Here is a 17,485-nt window from a genome sequence, read left to right as displayed (position 1 = left end):
TTGATATATGCCTAATTAGGTTATGTGTATATTATCCTTCTCGATTTGCCTCGGCCTCGTGCTACCAATGCACTGGGGGCATCTCATGCCACTAACGGTATCATTGGATCTCTTTTCCACCCCCACCCATAACCATTTTCTCATCCTCCTATGAATTATGGTCACCCCGAGGGGGGGACCAATTTTGCTTACTTATCCCCCTCCCAATCCTTCGTGTGTCAACTCTTACCAAGGTACAAACACATCATATGCATTTTCCCATTCACATCAGCTGATGCCAGGGCCAACTGCTACTCAACCTATTACCAAAATGTTCTCGCGAATACTTATTATCCCTATGCACTGCCTAGTGCTACAGCTGCAACGACACCAACACCTCAACATTCCATGCCTCCACCTCTTTTTCCACTGCAACAACCACTTCCACAGAATTAAGTCTCAGCAGAGTGCTACCAATCACCCTAACCCCAAGATAAGGAATAAGGGGAAGGGTAACCAGAACCAACAACCTTAAGTAATCAATGAAACTAAGGTACACAACCTAATGCCAATAAGGGTGACCAACCTAATCCCACAACCCAACAACATGGAGGACAACCAAGGCAAAACAAGGTTCTTAGAACTAATCAACCTTGTGCTTATTATGGGACTTATGGCCATTATACTCATGAATTTCCCCTTTCACCTCAGATGCGTTACGCATGGGAAGTTTAAACAACTGGTTTTATAGGACCTCATCCCATGGCTCCACCTCCCCTTCTGTAACGCCCTGCGGTTGGCGAGCCAACCTGGCGCATCCTCTCACCGTGCGAAGTAGCAAGATCATGCGAAAACATGGAGCGACCAAGGGCGCGACATTATATGCGGACGAGTTGGCGTTCCACACTTATATGGGCGAGTTGGGGAAGATCTCACCACAAGCCGATTGAGGAGCGAAGGCAAACGGGAGGACGAGTTGGTGGGCGGTCCCGTGCCATGGGTGGGCCAACCAACAAAGGCGTAGTAAAGTTTGTAAAGACACACGGTTGGATGGATAGGTGGAAGGGTTGGCCGAGGGCGTGACCTCCACACGAGGAGGCATATAAATATGCGATGGAGGTTGGCATTTCACCATCGCACTTCGGTCTTCAATCATCAACGAAAGGTGTGAGCAAAGGAGGTGTAGCCGCAGCGAAGGCGCAGGTTATGCGCCCGCCCGCCGGGCACGGTTATACGAAAGTCTTGGCACGAGGTTGGATGGTTGAAGGTGCGGGTGGAGGGCGTGCGAAGGCGCCTGCCCGCCGAAGTCTTGAACGAAGCTTTGGGTTGTATTTCGGGTGAGGGTCGTGCATGAGCGCGCCCGCCCGTCTTGACAAAGGAGCTTGTGTATTGTGTTGGTTGGAGGGTGAGACCACTGTGTGTGCGTGCACGGGTGGGCGCCCGACTCGGTTGTAACGCCGGTAGAGTATAACTCTCGGTCACTTGTAAAATTTCTCATACTTATATAATAAAAGATTTACTTGCATATGAATGTGTTCATGCTGCTGTTCTATTGCTAATGTTTATAATGTTAATGGATTCCGCACATTAATGTTATGTTTATTCATGAATGAAGATGAATGTTAAGGCGTAGTTCGTAAAGTAAGATAACAATAGAACATGTTAATTACTTAGGCAGTGCCGCACTCGGCCAATTAAACGAAAAAAGAATTGGGGGCGTGACACCTTCCCTCTTATTTGCAGCCGACAATGCTTACTAATCCTGATCCAGGTGGCTCTAGACACACACACACAGGACAAAGAGGGTTTATGGAAGCTTGAAAATCAGAGTGATCAGAATGATTTTGAACTAGGATCAAAGCGTAGATCTTGTCGTCCTGATCGCAACGGTGCAAACGGTTCATCAAACCGAGCTCGTATGCGAAAAATAGAGCTCTTCAAAGTTTGACATGATAGAGGAAAAGTGAGGCCCACAGTGTGCCACATGGCATCCCAGTAAGCATGTGGGACCCACATGGCAGCCCATCAGCCATTAACACATGGCACCCTTTCATTGATTTCTTTACTCCTGCAAAAAGACAAAAAAAAATATAATATTAAAAAAAATTCCATAACAAATCAAATCATTTAACATGACAAAAAAATATTATAAGACAAAATAAATCATTTTTATGATTAACCTAAAATCCCAAAATATTCATATAATATAACCATAATTCCATGGTTATAATAGTTATTTCAAAAACCAACGAATCATGTAAAAATAATGGTGGGTGATTTTGAACGTATATATTGGCAGGGAGTGGTTATAACCATATACACCCCATGTTATGTATCACTCCTTAATACGTTGCAACGGCCACCAAAAACGAAAAACACAATTAAAATGCGCCCCCTTATGAAACGGTACTCCAATACATACAACGCGCCAAGTTAATGCACCATGACAACGTAGTACGGACATTTAAAAAACATTAAACAAAAATGTAATAAAAATAGGGAGGCGCAGGGTTTGATTCTTGACCCATCCTTAACCATTTACCTATTTTACCAGCATGCCAAATTAATTCATTAGAATATCCGCCCAAAAGTTTTTATAAAAATTTAGTTTTCTCAATGCACAGAGGAAGATGGAGGAACCAGGAGTGGGCACGGAAAACGAGGCAATTTTTTAAATTAATTTTTAATGTAGGTGGAACCATGAAGGAGCAAAATTTCCAGGAGGGTGAAATTTTCGCAGTGTCCAAATTGGACAAAATTTATGTCAATCTTACACTTCTCGGCGACACGAACCCGACGGTGCAGTCAGTTTCATGATTTGAGCAGTCGAATTGCAGGGGACCCGGAGGAGGGAATCTTTGAGGAATCTAGAGGGAATCTAAAAGATTCCTTGAGCCCCAGATTCTCAATTTCTCAAAATTCAGAAATTTGACAGTCGATTTTTCACTATTCGACGCCACAAATCTGATGGTCCATTCAGATTTTCCATTTGCTCATTTAATTTTTCGGCCACTTTTTTAAGTGGAGTGCAGGTGTCAGCATTCAACGTGTGAGCAGTCATTCCATGAGATTCGACATAGCGAGGGTGATGGTACGACCAGCGTCAGCAGTTTGACATCCGCTTCTTCAGGCCCCAGGATGTGAGGTATATGCAGTGTGTTCATGTACTTCTTTTTGCGATGCATTGTGCTGCACAGATCCCTGTTTAATGTTTGATGTGGGATCATGTTTTTTACTCGTTTTCATGATTCCTACTTGATGTGATGCGGAATCATCTGTGTGATGTACTTGTTGTCATGGTTCGTCATGTTGTGTTTTGAGATCCCTTTGTCGTATGTTTATGGGATACTTGTGTCGCCATACATGTTTGCATTGAGATCCCTTTTATGCCATGTTGGCGGGATGATCATCATGCATGAGTTTTGTGTCATACTGATAGGAGTCTTTTTGACTAGGAGTTCTGTAGCGAAACATCTCTTGGAGCCACTCCTACGTGAGGGCATTTTTCCTTGTATGATATCGACATCACCTCTTATGTACATCATCACTATTGACAGCACTTAATATAGCGGCCTACACCATTTTGACACCGGGGCCCAAAGACGTAGTCCCTTCTGGACAAACTCCGTTATCAACGGCTTATGTTTTCATGTGTTGATGATTGTCATGTTCCTCTTCTTTACAACATGCATATGTATTCATTAATGTTATTTTAAATATGCAATTTAACACATCACGAAAGTAAAAGGTCTTGGAAGGGTCCTTTATCACACCCAGACCTAGATCAAGTGGTATCAGAGTGGTCTTTGCGTATATGTGAATTGCAAGCGTGAACAATGAAACGTGCAACGACAGAGGATGAAAAATCGATGTACGAAACCATGCTCAAAATTTCCAAAAGGGTGGAAATAACGTATGAAAATCTACAGAAAGAGACAGAGGAAAAGGAGCGATTGCAACTTCAGTTGCAAGCCACGGAAGAGGCCCTGAAAGAACTGAAGCACAACAACCAAAGTCTTCAAACAGAGAACGTCGAATTGAAGATGCGTCTACATGAAGAGAAAGAGGAAAAACAAAGTTTGCTACGACAGCTGCAAGCAAAGGACGAGGCCTTGGAAAAGCTGCAGTGTGACCCATGTGAGGTAAAAAGTAGTTCTCTGAATTCATGTATGTGTCCTGATGATGATTTCGCTATTTTTGAAAATCATACCACAGGAATTGGCTCCAAACTATTGAAGAGAATGGGTATGAAGGAAAAGGCTTGGGCATTAATGGCCAAGGCTTTGTCAACCCCATCAAAGTAGAAGAATTACCCCGTCAGGCAGGACATGGGTATGTCAGAAAGGAAGTTGGGGAATGCGCCGAGATAGCTAGCGAACCACTAACAACAGATAATGAGAAGCCCTCATCAGTTCTTTCCAAATCGACAGAAGAGGTAAAAGATGTTGATTTCCTTTCGGTTTTGTAGTCACATAGTATGATTTTTGTTGGAGATGTGGAGACCCCAATTACAAGAACAAACATGAGGCTCCTTACAAGGACGAGGGACGAGGAGAAAAAAGAACTTGGTGTTAATAACCAAGACATAACTCAACCATTTGAGGTTGTGTAGAGACCTCAATTTGCAGGCTCGAGATACACCAAAGGAGAATGCTTGAAGGTGTCAGATTCTTCCGAGACATCGTCGAAATCATCGAGGAAAGAGAATGATGGGAAAACATCCCCATCATCCCATGGCAGTGCCCATTGCAGGGAAAGAGCTGAGGCAAGCTCTCATCGCCATACTTACACCAGAGACGGAAAGGAAAGGTATAACCACTCTCGACATTCGAATGTTCATTTCGATTATGATCATGTTGTTAATGATGAGCGTAAAACTTGGCATCGAAATACATGTACCTTTTGTGGATTACATAACCATACATTTTCTAAGTGTTGAAAAAGAATAGCAACACAAACAAAGAAGAGGCGTGAAAGACCCTCTCAACATCAGCTAAAGAAACATGTTAAATAGATCTGGAGGAAGAAAACCTATTGCAGTCATTGCAGTAGAAGTGGCCATCAAAGAGCCACTTGTTGGAGGCTCCATCCAGAGCAACGCCTTAAAGACAAAGTGTAGGTGCATGAACTTGATGAAGCAGTTGTTCGACAAGCAAAACCACCACCAGGAGGCAACCCATTCACATTGATAAGTGAAAAATGGTTTCTAGATATGTTAGGGTTTCATGGTCATGCTTTTGTAAATCATTTGTTGCATTTTAAAATGTAAAAGTGATGATGTGTTTTCCATCACTTGTTCAGCAACAATGATGTCTGGTCTTATTTTGAGTTACATGATAAACTGTGAAAGTGATGTCGTGTTTCCACCACTTGTCAAGAAAATAGTGTTTGGCCTTATCTCTATAAATCATGTGATGATGTGTTTTTCATCACTTGCTGAAGCAACAATGATATGTTGGCCTTGTTTTCGTAGCTGGGGTATTGTGTCCATCTTGTTGTAAACTTGACCATCGAGTATGTAAACCCGTGGCAAGTGTGGGACGCTTGGGTCATTAGTTGGTCATGAAAATCAAGCATGTAATTTGCAAAAACAATGTATTACAGGTTGCAAGGTTGCAAGTGTTAGCTCATCGCTTAAGGCTCCGAAGAACAAAGGTGAAGGAGATGGAAGCAAGACCTTTCAGGATGCTTGTGATGCAGAAAAGGTACAGAGAAGCTGCAAATTATTTTTCATGCTTTTGGAGGACCAAAAGCTCCTTAGTGGGGAGGATTGATCCAGGTGGGTCTACAGACACAGACAGGACAAAGAGGGTTTATGGAAGCTCGAAAATCAAAGTGATCATAATGATTTTGAACTAGGATCAAAGCGTAGATCTTGTCATCCTGATCGCAACAGTGCAAACGGTTCGTCAAACCGAGCTCGTATGCGAAAAATAGAGCTCTTCAAAGTTTGACATGACAGGGGAAAAGAAGGGCCCACAGTGTGCCACATGGTATCCAATAAGCATGTGAGACCCACGTAGCAGCCCATCAACCATTAACACGTGGCACCTTTTCATTGGTTTTTTTACTCTTGCAAAAAGACAAAAAAAATATAATATTAAAAAAAATTCCATAACCAATCAAATCATTTAACATGACCAAAAAAAACATATAAGACAAAATAAATCATTTTTATGATTATCATAAAATCCCCCAAAAAAAAAATCATATAATATAACCATAATTCCATAGTTATAATAGTTAGGCGGATAGGCCTTCCTTTGGAACAGACTTTCGTCGTCCTTTTCATTCTAACGTTGACACCTGTCATTAACAGCCAAATTGACATTTGGGTATTTTGCATCTTGCAGTTTCGCATTTGTTATGCCACTGTGTGCGCTATTATTGTGGAACGTGTGCCCAACCTGCGTGTGGTGCGGTGAACGTGCCTTTCTCCATGGCGGTCTCGAATCTTCACCCATGAAGCCGGCAGAAATATCTGCAAATTTGTTAAAGACACTCTTCTCTACGCCATTTTCCCGGACTTCGCATTACCAGACTCGATGTCAGCCGAAGAAACCGAGTCCCGATTGAAAGAACTCCAGGTACAATGTCTAGACACAATTTAAGATTTCGTTAAGGATTATATATGGCAACACTAATCATTCAACCCGCTGTAACCTCATCGTGTCCCTGTACTCTCAATTCCAATCTCCGGGACTCGAACCCGCGGGCTTCCGTTCCATTTGCCGGTGAAACCCTCAGTATGGGACTCCTTGCGGGCTTTCACGGGTGGTTTTGTGCAAACCAGAGCTAGCGATGTTGTTCAGAATGCTATAAACAGTCGTATTAAAGGTCATCCCGATAAAGCTAGGGTTAACATGCATAGGGTCAGGGTTCGAGTTTCTCTGAGCATGGCTCAGGTTTTGAAGCACGATGAGCACTTGATTTCTAAGGCGGTGGAGGCCTTTTATGAACGGGACGTGGATTCCATGAGGGCGGCGTCTCAGATGGAGAAGTTTTTGTGCAATAAGGAGATGGTAGATGTCTCTGTGAGGATGTCAAGGGCCATGTATGCTCAGTTCGTGCAGCAAGCCTTTCAGGCACCGCGTTGCTATCCAATACCGCCTCTGTCGTCTCCAAATTACAAGGAGGCAGAACTGGGTATGAAGATAAGTTGTGGATTTGAGATGATGTATCAGCAGAGATCGCATTATCAGTAAGAGATGGAGAATGCAGAACTTGGACTAAGTGGCTCAGGGGTTGCTAAAGTCCAAAGCTCGGCACTGAAAGCAGCGAGGAGTAGAGATATTGGATGGGAGGCATTCAAGAGAAGCTTTGAGAACAGGGGTTATTTCAGGGGTCTTCTTGAAGGTTCGAAGGAGCATAAGAAGCTTATGGATGAAGCATTGGACTATTACATAAATACCACACTCTTCTCCAGAGTCAGGTAAGCTTAATTTTTTTTTTCACAGATCATCCATCTGATGCACTACCTCCTCAATTTAAGTACACATTATTAGCAGTGAGAAACGTCATAAAATCAAATAATTTCTTTTATTTATTCTATATCTGGCAACTTATTTTTTTTACATGGATGGTAAACCTAGAAAGGATATCTACCCACCCTCATACATTTGAGCGAAGAACTGGTACCTTGCCAGCACGATACCATAATCTGCCGGTAGGTTAAAGAAATTCCTTTATTTATTCGTAAATGGGAATATATTATCTTTACCTGGATGGTAAACCTTGTAAGAAGCTCTACCCACCCTCACACATTTGAGCGAAGAACTGGTAACTTGCCAGGACCATACCATAATCCGCATACCTCAATAATATTCAATATAGTCAAGAGCCACACCTGGCAAATCTCATTCAAGGGAGGAGCATGCCTGTTAGGATTAGAAACCGTGTGTGCCCAGATAGTGCACACATGTATATATTAAACACGCCTCCAAGTTCTATCGATAAAAAAATATACGGTACAATGAACATATTATGCAAAAAAGGTAGATAGCAGAAAGGCTTTTCCCATAGAAACATATAAAGGGCAGGTAACGTACAAAACACAGCTGTACAGAGTCCAGACACAATCAAATTGCACCCCTTAATGAAGACACATGCCTTCATGCAAGAGTGTAGCATGTGCCTGGTAGTGAAACATAAATCAAACTATTCCTTTGCCACTTTTCAGGCATCATGCGAAGGAGTGACATATGTCTGGTCAGGAAGCACAACTAACCTATTAACTATTACCTATAAAATGTTGAAGGGGTGTGAGGGGAAACACCACATCCCCACAGGATATGCAGATTTGAGACAACTCAAGTCCATCAGACCCCAGCCAACAAGAGCACCCTTGATGGGCCACAACAAGTCAGCAATGGCATGGGAGTGGCAGAAAAGGTTTATTTTCCTATGCCTTGCAAACAGCATCACATGCACCAGTAGGCAAATTGAAACTGAGAAATGCTTTAGCAGTAAAGAAACTGTGCTGTGGCTGGAAATAAAGGGCATCATGGCTTTTTCCCAAAGAAAACTGATATCAGCTCTGCCATATGAGGATAGGACAGATAAGGTCAAATTAAAATGATTATAAAATGCAAACCAATCCTCCAAGGCCTACTAATTTGCACATACCAATTCGAAATCATAGGTCAACCTTACCAAATTCATCATATTATTGTCCAGTAAGTAGTTGACTACGTCATAATTTTATGTTCATTGAAAGAGAAGGCTTAATGACATACGCATTTGTGTGTTGATATCTGGGTGTAAGTAATGCATTAGCATATGTGTTACCATTTAACTTAATATCTATAGTAACCATTCAATTGGTTTTATTTACAATTCTTGCAGGCTTGAAAGAAAAATATGACAAAGCAATGAGGAGAAATGATGTGAAGGCCATTGTTGTCACTGGTATGCAACTTTGCAGAAGGGATGGAAACTGTACTAAATGTTCAATGGTGTTATAAATCTTTATATATATTCATATATATAGAGAGAGATGTAAATGCTTCTGTTAAAAAATCGAGATGATTTCATGTCTATGTCTCTGTTTTGGCATTGTTAGGTAATGGAAGCATATTCTCAGGTGGTTTTGACATCAACGTTCTCCAGGAAGTACAACAGATTGGTATGCCAAACTAAGTTTTCATACAAAATTCAAATTCTGTTGCAGATTGTTTCAAAGGTTTCCATGTTTGCTCATATTCAATTCTCTGTAACTGTGTATCTAGCAGGGAACTTGTCACATTTGGGTAGAGTTTCTGTTGATCTTATGATCAATACTATTGAATCTTCACCCATGAAGCCGGCAGAAATATCTGCAAATTTGTTACAGACACTCTTCTCTACGCCATTTTCCCAGACTTCGCATTACCAGACTCGATGTCAGCCGAAGAAACCGAGTCCCGATTGAAAGAACTCCAGGTACAATGTCTAGACACAATTTCAGATTTCGATAAGGATTATATATGGCAACACTAATCATTCAACCCGCTGTAACCTCATCGTGTCCCTGTACTCTCAATTCCAATCTCCGGGACTCGAACCCGCGGGCTTCCGTTCCATTTGCCGGTGAAACCCTCAGTATGGGACTCCTTGCGGGCTCTCACGGGTGGTTTTGTGCAAACCAGAGCTAGCGATGTTGTTCAGAACGCTATAAACAGTCGTATTAAAGGTCATCCCGATAAAGCTAGGGTTAACATGCATAGGGTCAGGGTTCGAGTTTCTCTGAGCATGGCTCAGGTTTTGAAGCACGATGAGCACTTGATTTCTAAGGCGGTGGAGGCCTTTTATGAACGGGACGTGGATTCCATGAGGGCGGCGTCTCGGATGGAGAAGTTTTTGTGCAATAAGGAGATGGTAGATGTCTCTGTGAGGATGTCAAGGGCCATGTATGCTCAGTTCGTGCAGCAAGCCTTTCAGGCACCGTGTTGCTATCCAATACCGCCTCTGTCGTCTCCAAATTACAAGGAGGCGGAACTGGGTATGAAGATAAGTTGTGGATTTGAGATGATGTATCAGCAGAGATCGCATTATCAGTAAGAGATGGAGAATGCAGAACTCGGACTAAGTGGCTCGGGGGTTGCTAAAGTCCAAAGCTCGGCACTGAAAGCAGCGAGGAGTAGAGATATTGGATGGGAGGCATTCAGGAGAAGCTTTGAGAACAGGGGTTATTTCAGGGGTCTTCTTGAAGGTTCGAAGGAGCATAAGAAGCTTATGGATGAAGCATTGGACTATTACAGAAATACCACACTCTTCTGCAGAGTCAGGTAAGCTTAATTTTTTTTTCACAGATCATCCATCTGATGCACTACCTCCTCAATTTAAGTACACATTATTAGCAGTGAGAAACGTCATAAAATCAAATAATTTCTTTTATTTATTCTATATCTGGCAACTTATTTTTTTTACATGGATGGTAAACCTGGAAAGGATATCTACCCACCCTCATACATTTGAGCGAAGAACTGGTACCTTGCCAGCACGATACCATAATCTGCCGGTAGGTTAAAGAAATTCCTTTATTTATTCGTAAATGGGAATATATTATCTTTACCTGGATGGTAAACCTTGTAAGAAGCTCTACCCACCCTCACACATTTGAGCGAAGAACTGGTAACTTGCCAGGACCATACCATAATCCGCATACCTCAATAATATTCAATATAGTCAAGAGCCACACCTGGCAAATCTCATTCAAGGGAGGAGCATGCCTGTTAGGATTAGAAACCGTGTGTGCCCAGATAGTGCACACATGTATATATTAAACACGCCTCCAAGTTCTATCGATAAAAAAATATACAGTACAATGAACATATTACGCAAAAAAGGTAGATAGTAGAAAGGCTTTTCCCATAGAAACATATAAAGGGCAGGTAACGTACAAAACACAGCTGTACAGAGTCCAGACACAATCAAATTGCACCCCTTAATGAAGACACATGCCTTCATGCAAGAGTGCAACATGTGCCTGGTAGTGAAACAGAAATCAAACTATTCCTTTGCAACTTTACAGGCATCATGCGAAGGAGTGACATATGTCTGGTCAGGAAGCACAACTAACCTATTAACTATTACCTATAAAATGTTGAAGGGGTGTGAGGGGAAACACCACATCCCCACAGGATATGCAGATTTGAGACAACTCAAGTCCATCAGACCCCAGCCAGCAAGAGCACCCTTGATGGGCCACAACAAGTCAGCAATGGCATGGGAGTGGCAGAAAAGGTTTATTTTCCTATGCCTTGCAAACAACATCACATGCACCAGTAGGCAAATTGAAACTGAGAAATGCTTCAGCAGTAAAGAAACTGTGCTGTGGCTGGAAATAAAGGGCATCATGGCTTTTTCCCAAAGCAAACTGATATCAACTCTGCCATATGAGGATAGGACAGATAAGGTCAAATTAAAATGATTATAAAATGCAAACCAATCCTCCAAGGCCTACTAATTTGCACATACCAATTCGAAATCATAGGTCAACCTTACCAAATTCATCATATTACTGTCCAGTAAGTAGTTGACTACGTCATAATTTTATGTTCATTGAAAGAGAAGGCTTAATGACATACGCATTTGTGTGTTGATATCTGGGTGTAAGTAATGCATTAGCATATGTGTTACCATTTAACTTAATATCTGTAGTAACCATTCAATTGGTTTTATTTACAATTCTTGCAGGCTTGAAAGAAAAATATGACAAAGCAATGAGGAGAAATGATGTGAAGGCCATTGTTGTCACTGGTATGCAACTTTGCAGAAGGGATGGAAACTGTACTAAATGTTCAATGGTGTTATAAATCTTTATATATATTCATATATATAGAGAGAGATGTAAATGCTTCTGTTCAAAAATCGAGATGATTTCATGTCTATGTCTCTGTTTTGGCATTGTTAGGTAATGGAAGCATATTCTCAGGTGGTTTTGACATCAACATTCTCCAGGAAGTACAACAGACTGGTATGCCAAACTAAGTTTTCATACAAAATTCAAATTTTGTTGCAGATTGTTTCAAAGGTTTCCATGTTTGCTCATATTCAATTCTCTGTAACTGTGTATCTAGCAGGGAACTTGTCACATTTGGGTAGAGTTTCTGTTGATCTTATGATCAATACTATTGAAGGTAGGCGTTTGTTATATATGTTGCTTTTTTTTTTTTTTTTTCACTAAAGTTGCAAGTTGTTGGTGATATGTAAGGCTGAAGTGGGGGTACTGTATCTCCGGAATGTTAGCTATTATCAAATCCACAAATAATGTATAAGATAGAGGAATGTTGCTTTTACTTTGACTTGTCATTTCAAAAAACATTATCAATTCTTGTAAAAGACATTTTGTTGGATCGTTATTTTCCATATGTTATTTGAATACTATAAAGTGAAATTATCATACCCTTGACATTTTGAGCTTTTCTGGGAATGTGCCAAAATATGGATACCTAGGCTTATTGTAGAGTATAGTTGGATTTGATGGTACAGTTAAAAGTAGCATTCTTATAGCATAGTTAGGAACTCATCAATGTATTGGTAAAGGATTCTACATGTTTTCTTGTATTGTAATACGTAGCTGGATATGTTGATATTGTTAACATAAAAAAATTAAGATTCTGATGGATGTTTAGGCACCCCTGAAAGTTTGGAAAAGGATTCTATGTGTTTTTAGGATGGAACTTTTTTTCTGGCTCTGACCTTTTTGGCCTTTTGGTGTTGTTATAGAGGCTAAGAAACCTTCCGTAGCTGCTATTCAAGGGCTTGCGCTTGGTGGTGGATTAGAATTAGCAATGGTATGTGGCAATGATTGTCCATCTCTTGTAATTTTATGTTTTGGAACGGGAATTTTGGGAACTTACATGTTTTGAGTTATCATGGATATATTTAATTTACACAGTCTTGTCATGCTCGTATTTCAACCACAAAAGCACAGCTTGGGTTTCCATAACTTCAAGTTGGGATTATTCCAGGATTTGGAGGTAAGATTTCTCAATGTACATTTATCTGTCTCAGCGGGGCCGACTTCATACTGTGGTATAGCCAATTTTAATCTTACTATGAATTATCTGGAAAATAGGTAATGATTTGTTTCCAGCGCTGAAGACTCTTAAATGAAGAAGGCGGCATGCAGGCTTTTATATTTTATATTTTATTGCGAAGTTATTTGTGGCTTCTTGAGGGTTGATTTTCCCATGCTTTAAACCTGTCAGATCATTGGACTATCATAGCTCCTAGCGTGCACGTTATTGTTGTATCTATGAATGGGTTTTTCTGCTTCTTGGCTTCGATCATGACTATATGGGGTGGCCTTCTGTATCGTGAAGGGTACATGGATTTTGTTACAGAGTTTCAGAATTGTATGTTTGAGAATACTTATTTGCTCAAGGCTACTGAGGAAAACAAGGTTAAGGTGTTTGGGAAGGATTTCATGGGGTGGGCTAATCCCCAGACTGCAGATGATTCTGTCTGGGAAGATGCAGAGGAGAGCTTGGGGCTGGAGGACGAGGATAGGGATTTGAATGAAGAGATTGAGGAGGCTACTAATGGTGGTATACAGAGCTTGGCCATGGGTGCCCTGGGTCATAGCTTTTTGGTCGGTGAGACTGGCATTGAGGCAGCCAAGAATTTGCACCATGGGATCCATGGGAAGGGCATGTCTGTGAAGTTCAGGTAGGGGGATTTGGGGGGTGATGGGTCTTATTACTCTACACCGAAGAAGGGTCTTCTCATGAGAGCAGAGACCAATATGATGTTGATGAGCCCTGCCAAGCAGGGCAAGCCTCATGCTGCAAGGGTTCACCAGCTGGATATTGAGACTGGGCAGGTTGTGGCAGAATGGAAGTTTGAGAAGGATGGGACTCCCATCACGATGCGGGATATTACAAATGTTAGCAAGGGTGCACAGTTGGATGCTGCAGAGTCGACCTTCATGGGGCTTGATGACAATAGGCTGTGCAGGTGGGATATGAGGGATAGGCATGGTATTGTTCAACAGTCTGACAACACGGTTTCGAATTGGGCCAATGGTCATCAATTTGCGAGAGGTACAAATTTTCAGTGCTTTGCAACTACTGGGGATGGATGCGTGGTGATTGGATCCAGTGATGGGAAGATTCGGCTTTATGGGAAAACATCTATGAGGGTGGCAAAAACAGCGTTTCCAGCTCTTGGATCACCGATCACACATGTTGATGTTACTTATGATGCGAAGTGGATTCTTGGGACTACTAATACCTATCTTATTCTTATCAGTACTGTCTTCACGGTTAAAGATGGACAGTCAAAGACAGGAGTTTCTGGGCGGAAGGGGCACAAGATTCCAGCTCCGAGATTGCTCAAGCTTACTCCAGTGGATGCACATTTGGCTGGAAAGGATAAGTTCCATGGTGGTCAGTTCTCTTGGGTAAGTGTTACTAATATGCATTTTGGTCTTCTGATTTGTATTGTTTTTCTTCCCCTTATGTTGTTTATTTGACTTTAATGTCCTGTTCAATTTTGAACTCCAACTACTACTTGTTTCAAAGTATGTATTGAAAATCATTGGTTTCCATTTCATGAAAAGTAAATTAATGAATGTTTCTATCCATTGCACTCGCAAAATTGTAAACCAAAAATTGAACAAATTTCTATAAGCCAGGGCAGCTATTAGCCATGGGGTTGTACTAGTGTTTGGTCACATTTAAGCATTTTCTAAACCAGCAAAGTTTTTTTGAAAGGGCACAGCCTAATTATTCTAAGTTTTAGTTTTTTTTCATCTGAATTCGGAGATGCAAATTTTGACCAAATTGTTATTTGTTGCTGTTTAATTTTTATTTTTTTTAATGTATAAATGGATTCAATTCGCTTAAAACCCAGTTTTTCCAAACATAATCTAGTGATACAATCTTTGACTATATCGTGATTTGTTGTTGTTTAAAATTCATTTTTGAATGCACAAATCAATTCAGTGCCCTGAAAAACCCTTGGGATACTAGCCGCCTTCACGGCTCAAACTTGTGATTTCAATAAATCCCACCTGGATTCCAGACAAAATTGATAAAAAAAAAATTGTAAACCAAAAATTGAACAAATTTCTATAAGCCAGGGCAGCTATTAGCCATGGGGTTGTACTAGTGTTTGGTCACATTTAAGCATTTTCTAAACCAGCAAAGTTTTTTTGAAAGGGCACAGCCTAATTATTCTAAGTTTTAGTTTTTTTTCATCTGAATTCGGAGATGCAAATTTTGACCAGATTGTTATTGGTTGCTGTTTAATTTTTATTTTTTTTAATGTATAAATGGATTCAATTCGCTTAAAACCCAGTTTTTCCAAACACAATCTAGTGATACAATCTTTGACTATATCGTGATTTGTTGTTGTTTAAAATTCATTTTTGAATGCACAAATCAATTCAGTGCCCTGAAAAACCCTTGGGATACTAGCCGCCTTCACGGCCCAAACTTGTGATTTCAATAAATCCCACCTGGATTCCAGACAAAATTGATAAAAAAAAAATATGCTTGAGAAAGAACCAAACATAGAAGAATTAGACTATGATGTTTTGAAAAGAAGTGATATTGTATGAAAAAATAAAAAACAGAGTACCTAAGTTGCTCAGAACTTCATTAATACTTTTGGGGACTTCTTTCAAAGTTTAAGAGTTTTTTATGTACAACAAATCCGTTTCTCTTAATGAACTGCACTATCCAAATTTGGTGTCGTTTCTGGACAGTAATATTTCTGGTACAGAAATGGTATGGAAATGCGGCCAACATGCAATTAGCCTTTTCTAAAATAAATTAGTCTCTGCACCTGGAACCAAAGTTTGAGATCTTCAACGGGCACAAGATGGTGAATTTCAACGTTTTGTTGCTTGGTCGAATTATCTGGTTGAATATCCAGTAATTTGTGGGGCCTTTAAAATAGCATCTTTAATTTTCAGACCAAACATCCTATTTTACTTGGCAAACCTTCTCAGCTTGTTGCTACATGGCTCATCACCTTTCTTTCAAGAAAAATGAATTCCCCAAACTGTTCCATTAATTTTTAATAGGTCTTGATTCTCCCAAACACAAATTTCAAACATGGCCTTACAGATACACAAAAATTTGGCCATACGCTTTTTCAATATCACCACTATAAACAAATAATAATGTATTAAAAGTTAGCAATTGTCTATGAAGGGATAAGGTACACAAAAAATGACTTCAACTTCATAACATGTAGCAATTGAACTTATAGGACCGTTGGCCTGCAATATAACCTTTATTAGCTCTTCAAGTGTACTAATTTCTGACATCTATTTCTCTTCATCACTGCAGGTTACTGAGAGTGGAAGGCAGGAGCGCCATGTAGTTGCCACTGTTGGTAAATTTTCTGTCATCTGGAACTTCCGTCAAGTAAAAAACAACGATCATGTGTGTTACAAGGGCCAGAATGGGCTAAAAAGCTGCTATTGCTACAAGATTGTTCCAAAAGATGTATCCATGTGGATAGCAAATTTATGCATGACAAATTTGCTATTACAAATTCTCTAGAAGCTCCACTTGTGGTTGCAACACCAAAGAAAGTGAGCTCTTTCAGCATAGCATCTTAACAATAACATCCATTTCACACTAATCATGGCGTTGAGCAATTAACTCAAGTGATGAATTATAAACAGTTGTACTGGCTTGTGCATATAACATTCCACACCTTATTGGAGTGGAGTAAAACTAAATTCTTTATAGATTTATAATCTGTTGTATAGCTGAGAGATTGGGCATTTGGTGCGTTTGAAGCAATGCTTGTTGTAATCTGTGTAAAGTGATGAACATGAGCTATGCTGCTTGTAAGTCTGTGTAAAGTTATGAATTGATTTTGACACCAGATGCTAACTCTGTCACTTAATTCTTATTTTGTTCAAGTGGACGGTCAGTATTGACATTTTATATAACTATTGATAGTTTATAATGGAGAAATTCGAGGAAATGGAGAGGCTTTTGAATGGTATGCATATTTTTGTCGTGAAAATTCAGAAGAGATGCATTTGATGGCGATCTGGTAGATTGAGTAGCATGCTATTACTAGCTATAAAAGCTTAAGTTCATGGTCACATGGGAGGGAGCTATATTTTATTCTATTGATTTTTTTCTGCTTCTTAACCGAGGCCTCCATTCTACCCAATTTCATAAGAAAATAAGCTTGAGTGGAAGATTTCATTGTTGTGATCGACTCATTTTTATTGAACAGTTTGTTTATACGCAATTTATCCTATTAATATATTCATTGTTTTTAAGGTTTTATGTTTTAATTCTAAGAGTTTGGTTATGTAATTTTTTATTTCATATTTGTTTGTGTAATTTTTACTCCATATTTGTTTGTATAGGTCTAAGAAATGTGTAAGCCAAAAATTCTTAGAGATGCATTTAATTATTTATGATCTGTTTCTAGTGCTTGTTTTGTCACTGCAGAATGATGATATATATGTGGTAAAAACACATATGATTCATGTATAATGATAGTTTTAAATATAATATTAATAAATTTATATGTTATGAGTAAT

At 40.0% G+C, this 17,485-nt stretch overlaps 1 protein-coding gene and 1 pseudogene across 2 annotated transcripts; both read left to right on the top strand.

Annotated features, from left to right (window-relative positions):
• The first annotated feature begins 7,062 nt into the window (after positions 1–7,062).
• Positions 7,063–12,910, top strand: LOC149179105 (peroxisomal fatty acid beta-oxidation multifunctional protein-like). The gene is made up of 7 exons (XM_089422353.1): positions 7,063–7,411; positions 8,824–8,886; positions 11,656–11,718; positions 11,873–11,935; positions 12,042–12,098; positions 12,688–12,755; positions 12,860–12,910. Exons 2-7 carry the CDS (start codon positions 8,850–8,852, stop codon positions 12,908–12,910), a joined length of 339 nt encoding a protein of 112 aa, XP_089278479.1. The 5' UTR covers positions 7,063–7,411; positions 8,824–8,849.
• A 6-nt stretch (positions 12,911–12,916) lies between these two features.
• LOC149179104 (protein CYPRO4-like) lies at positions 12,917–16,911 on the top strand (annotated as a pseudogene). The gene is made up of 3 exons (XR_016258246.1): positions 12,917–12,941; positions 13,173–14,365; positions 16,263–16,911. The product of XR_016258246.1 is annotated as a protein CYPRO4-like (transcript).
• Positions 16,912–17,485: the final 574 nt, after the last annotated feature.

Source organism: Pinus tabuliformis, chromosome 4_1 (genome assembly GCF_031772625.1).
Source record: "Pinus tabuliformis cultivar Carrire ecotype Pingquan chromosome 4_1, CPIR1, whole genome shotgun sequence".
In the NCBI taxonomy this organism is placed as follows: Eukaryota; Viridiplantae; Streptophyta; class Pinopsida; order Pinales; family Pinaceae; genus Pinus; species Pinus tabuliformis.
Note: the sequence above shows the minus strand (reverse complement) of the source record. Positions and strands in the feature narration are given on the sequence as shown.

What these genes read in the sequence shown, in the direction of transcription:
- LOC149179105 (XM_089422353.1), top strand. Translation starts at nt 8,850, where the DNA reads ATGAGGAGAAATGATGTGAAGGCCATTGTTGTCACTG. An exon ending in GAAGGCCATTGTTGTCACTG is followed by an intron (nt 11,719 to 11,872) that starts GTATGCAACTTT and finishes TGGCATTGTTAG; the next exon opens with GTAATGGAAGCATATTCTCA. An exon ending in GTGGATTAGAATTAGCAATG is followed by an intron (nt 12,756 to 12,859) that starts GTATGTGGCAAT and finishes TAATTTACACAG; the next exon opens with TCTTGTCATGCTCGTATTTC.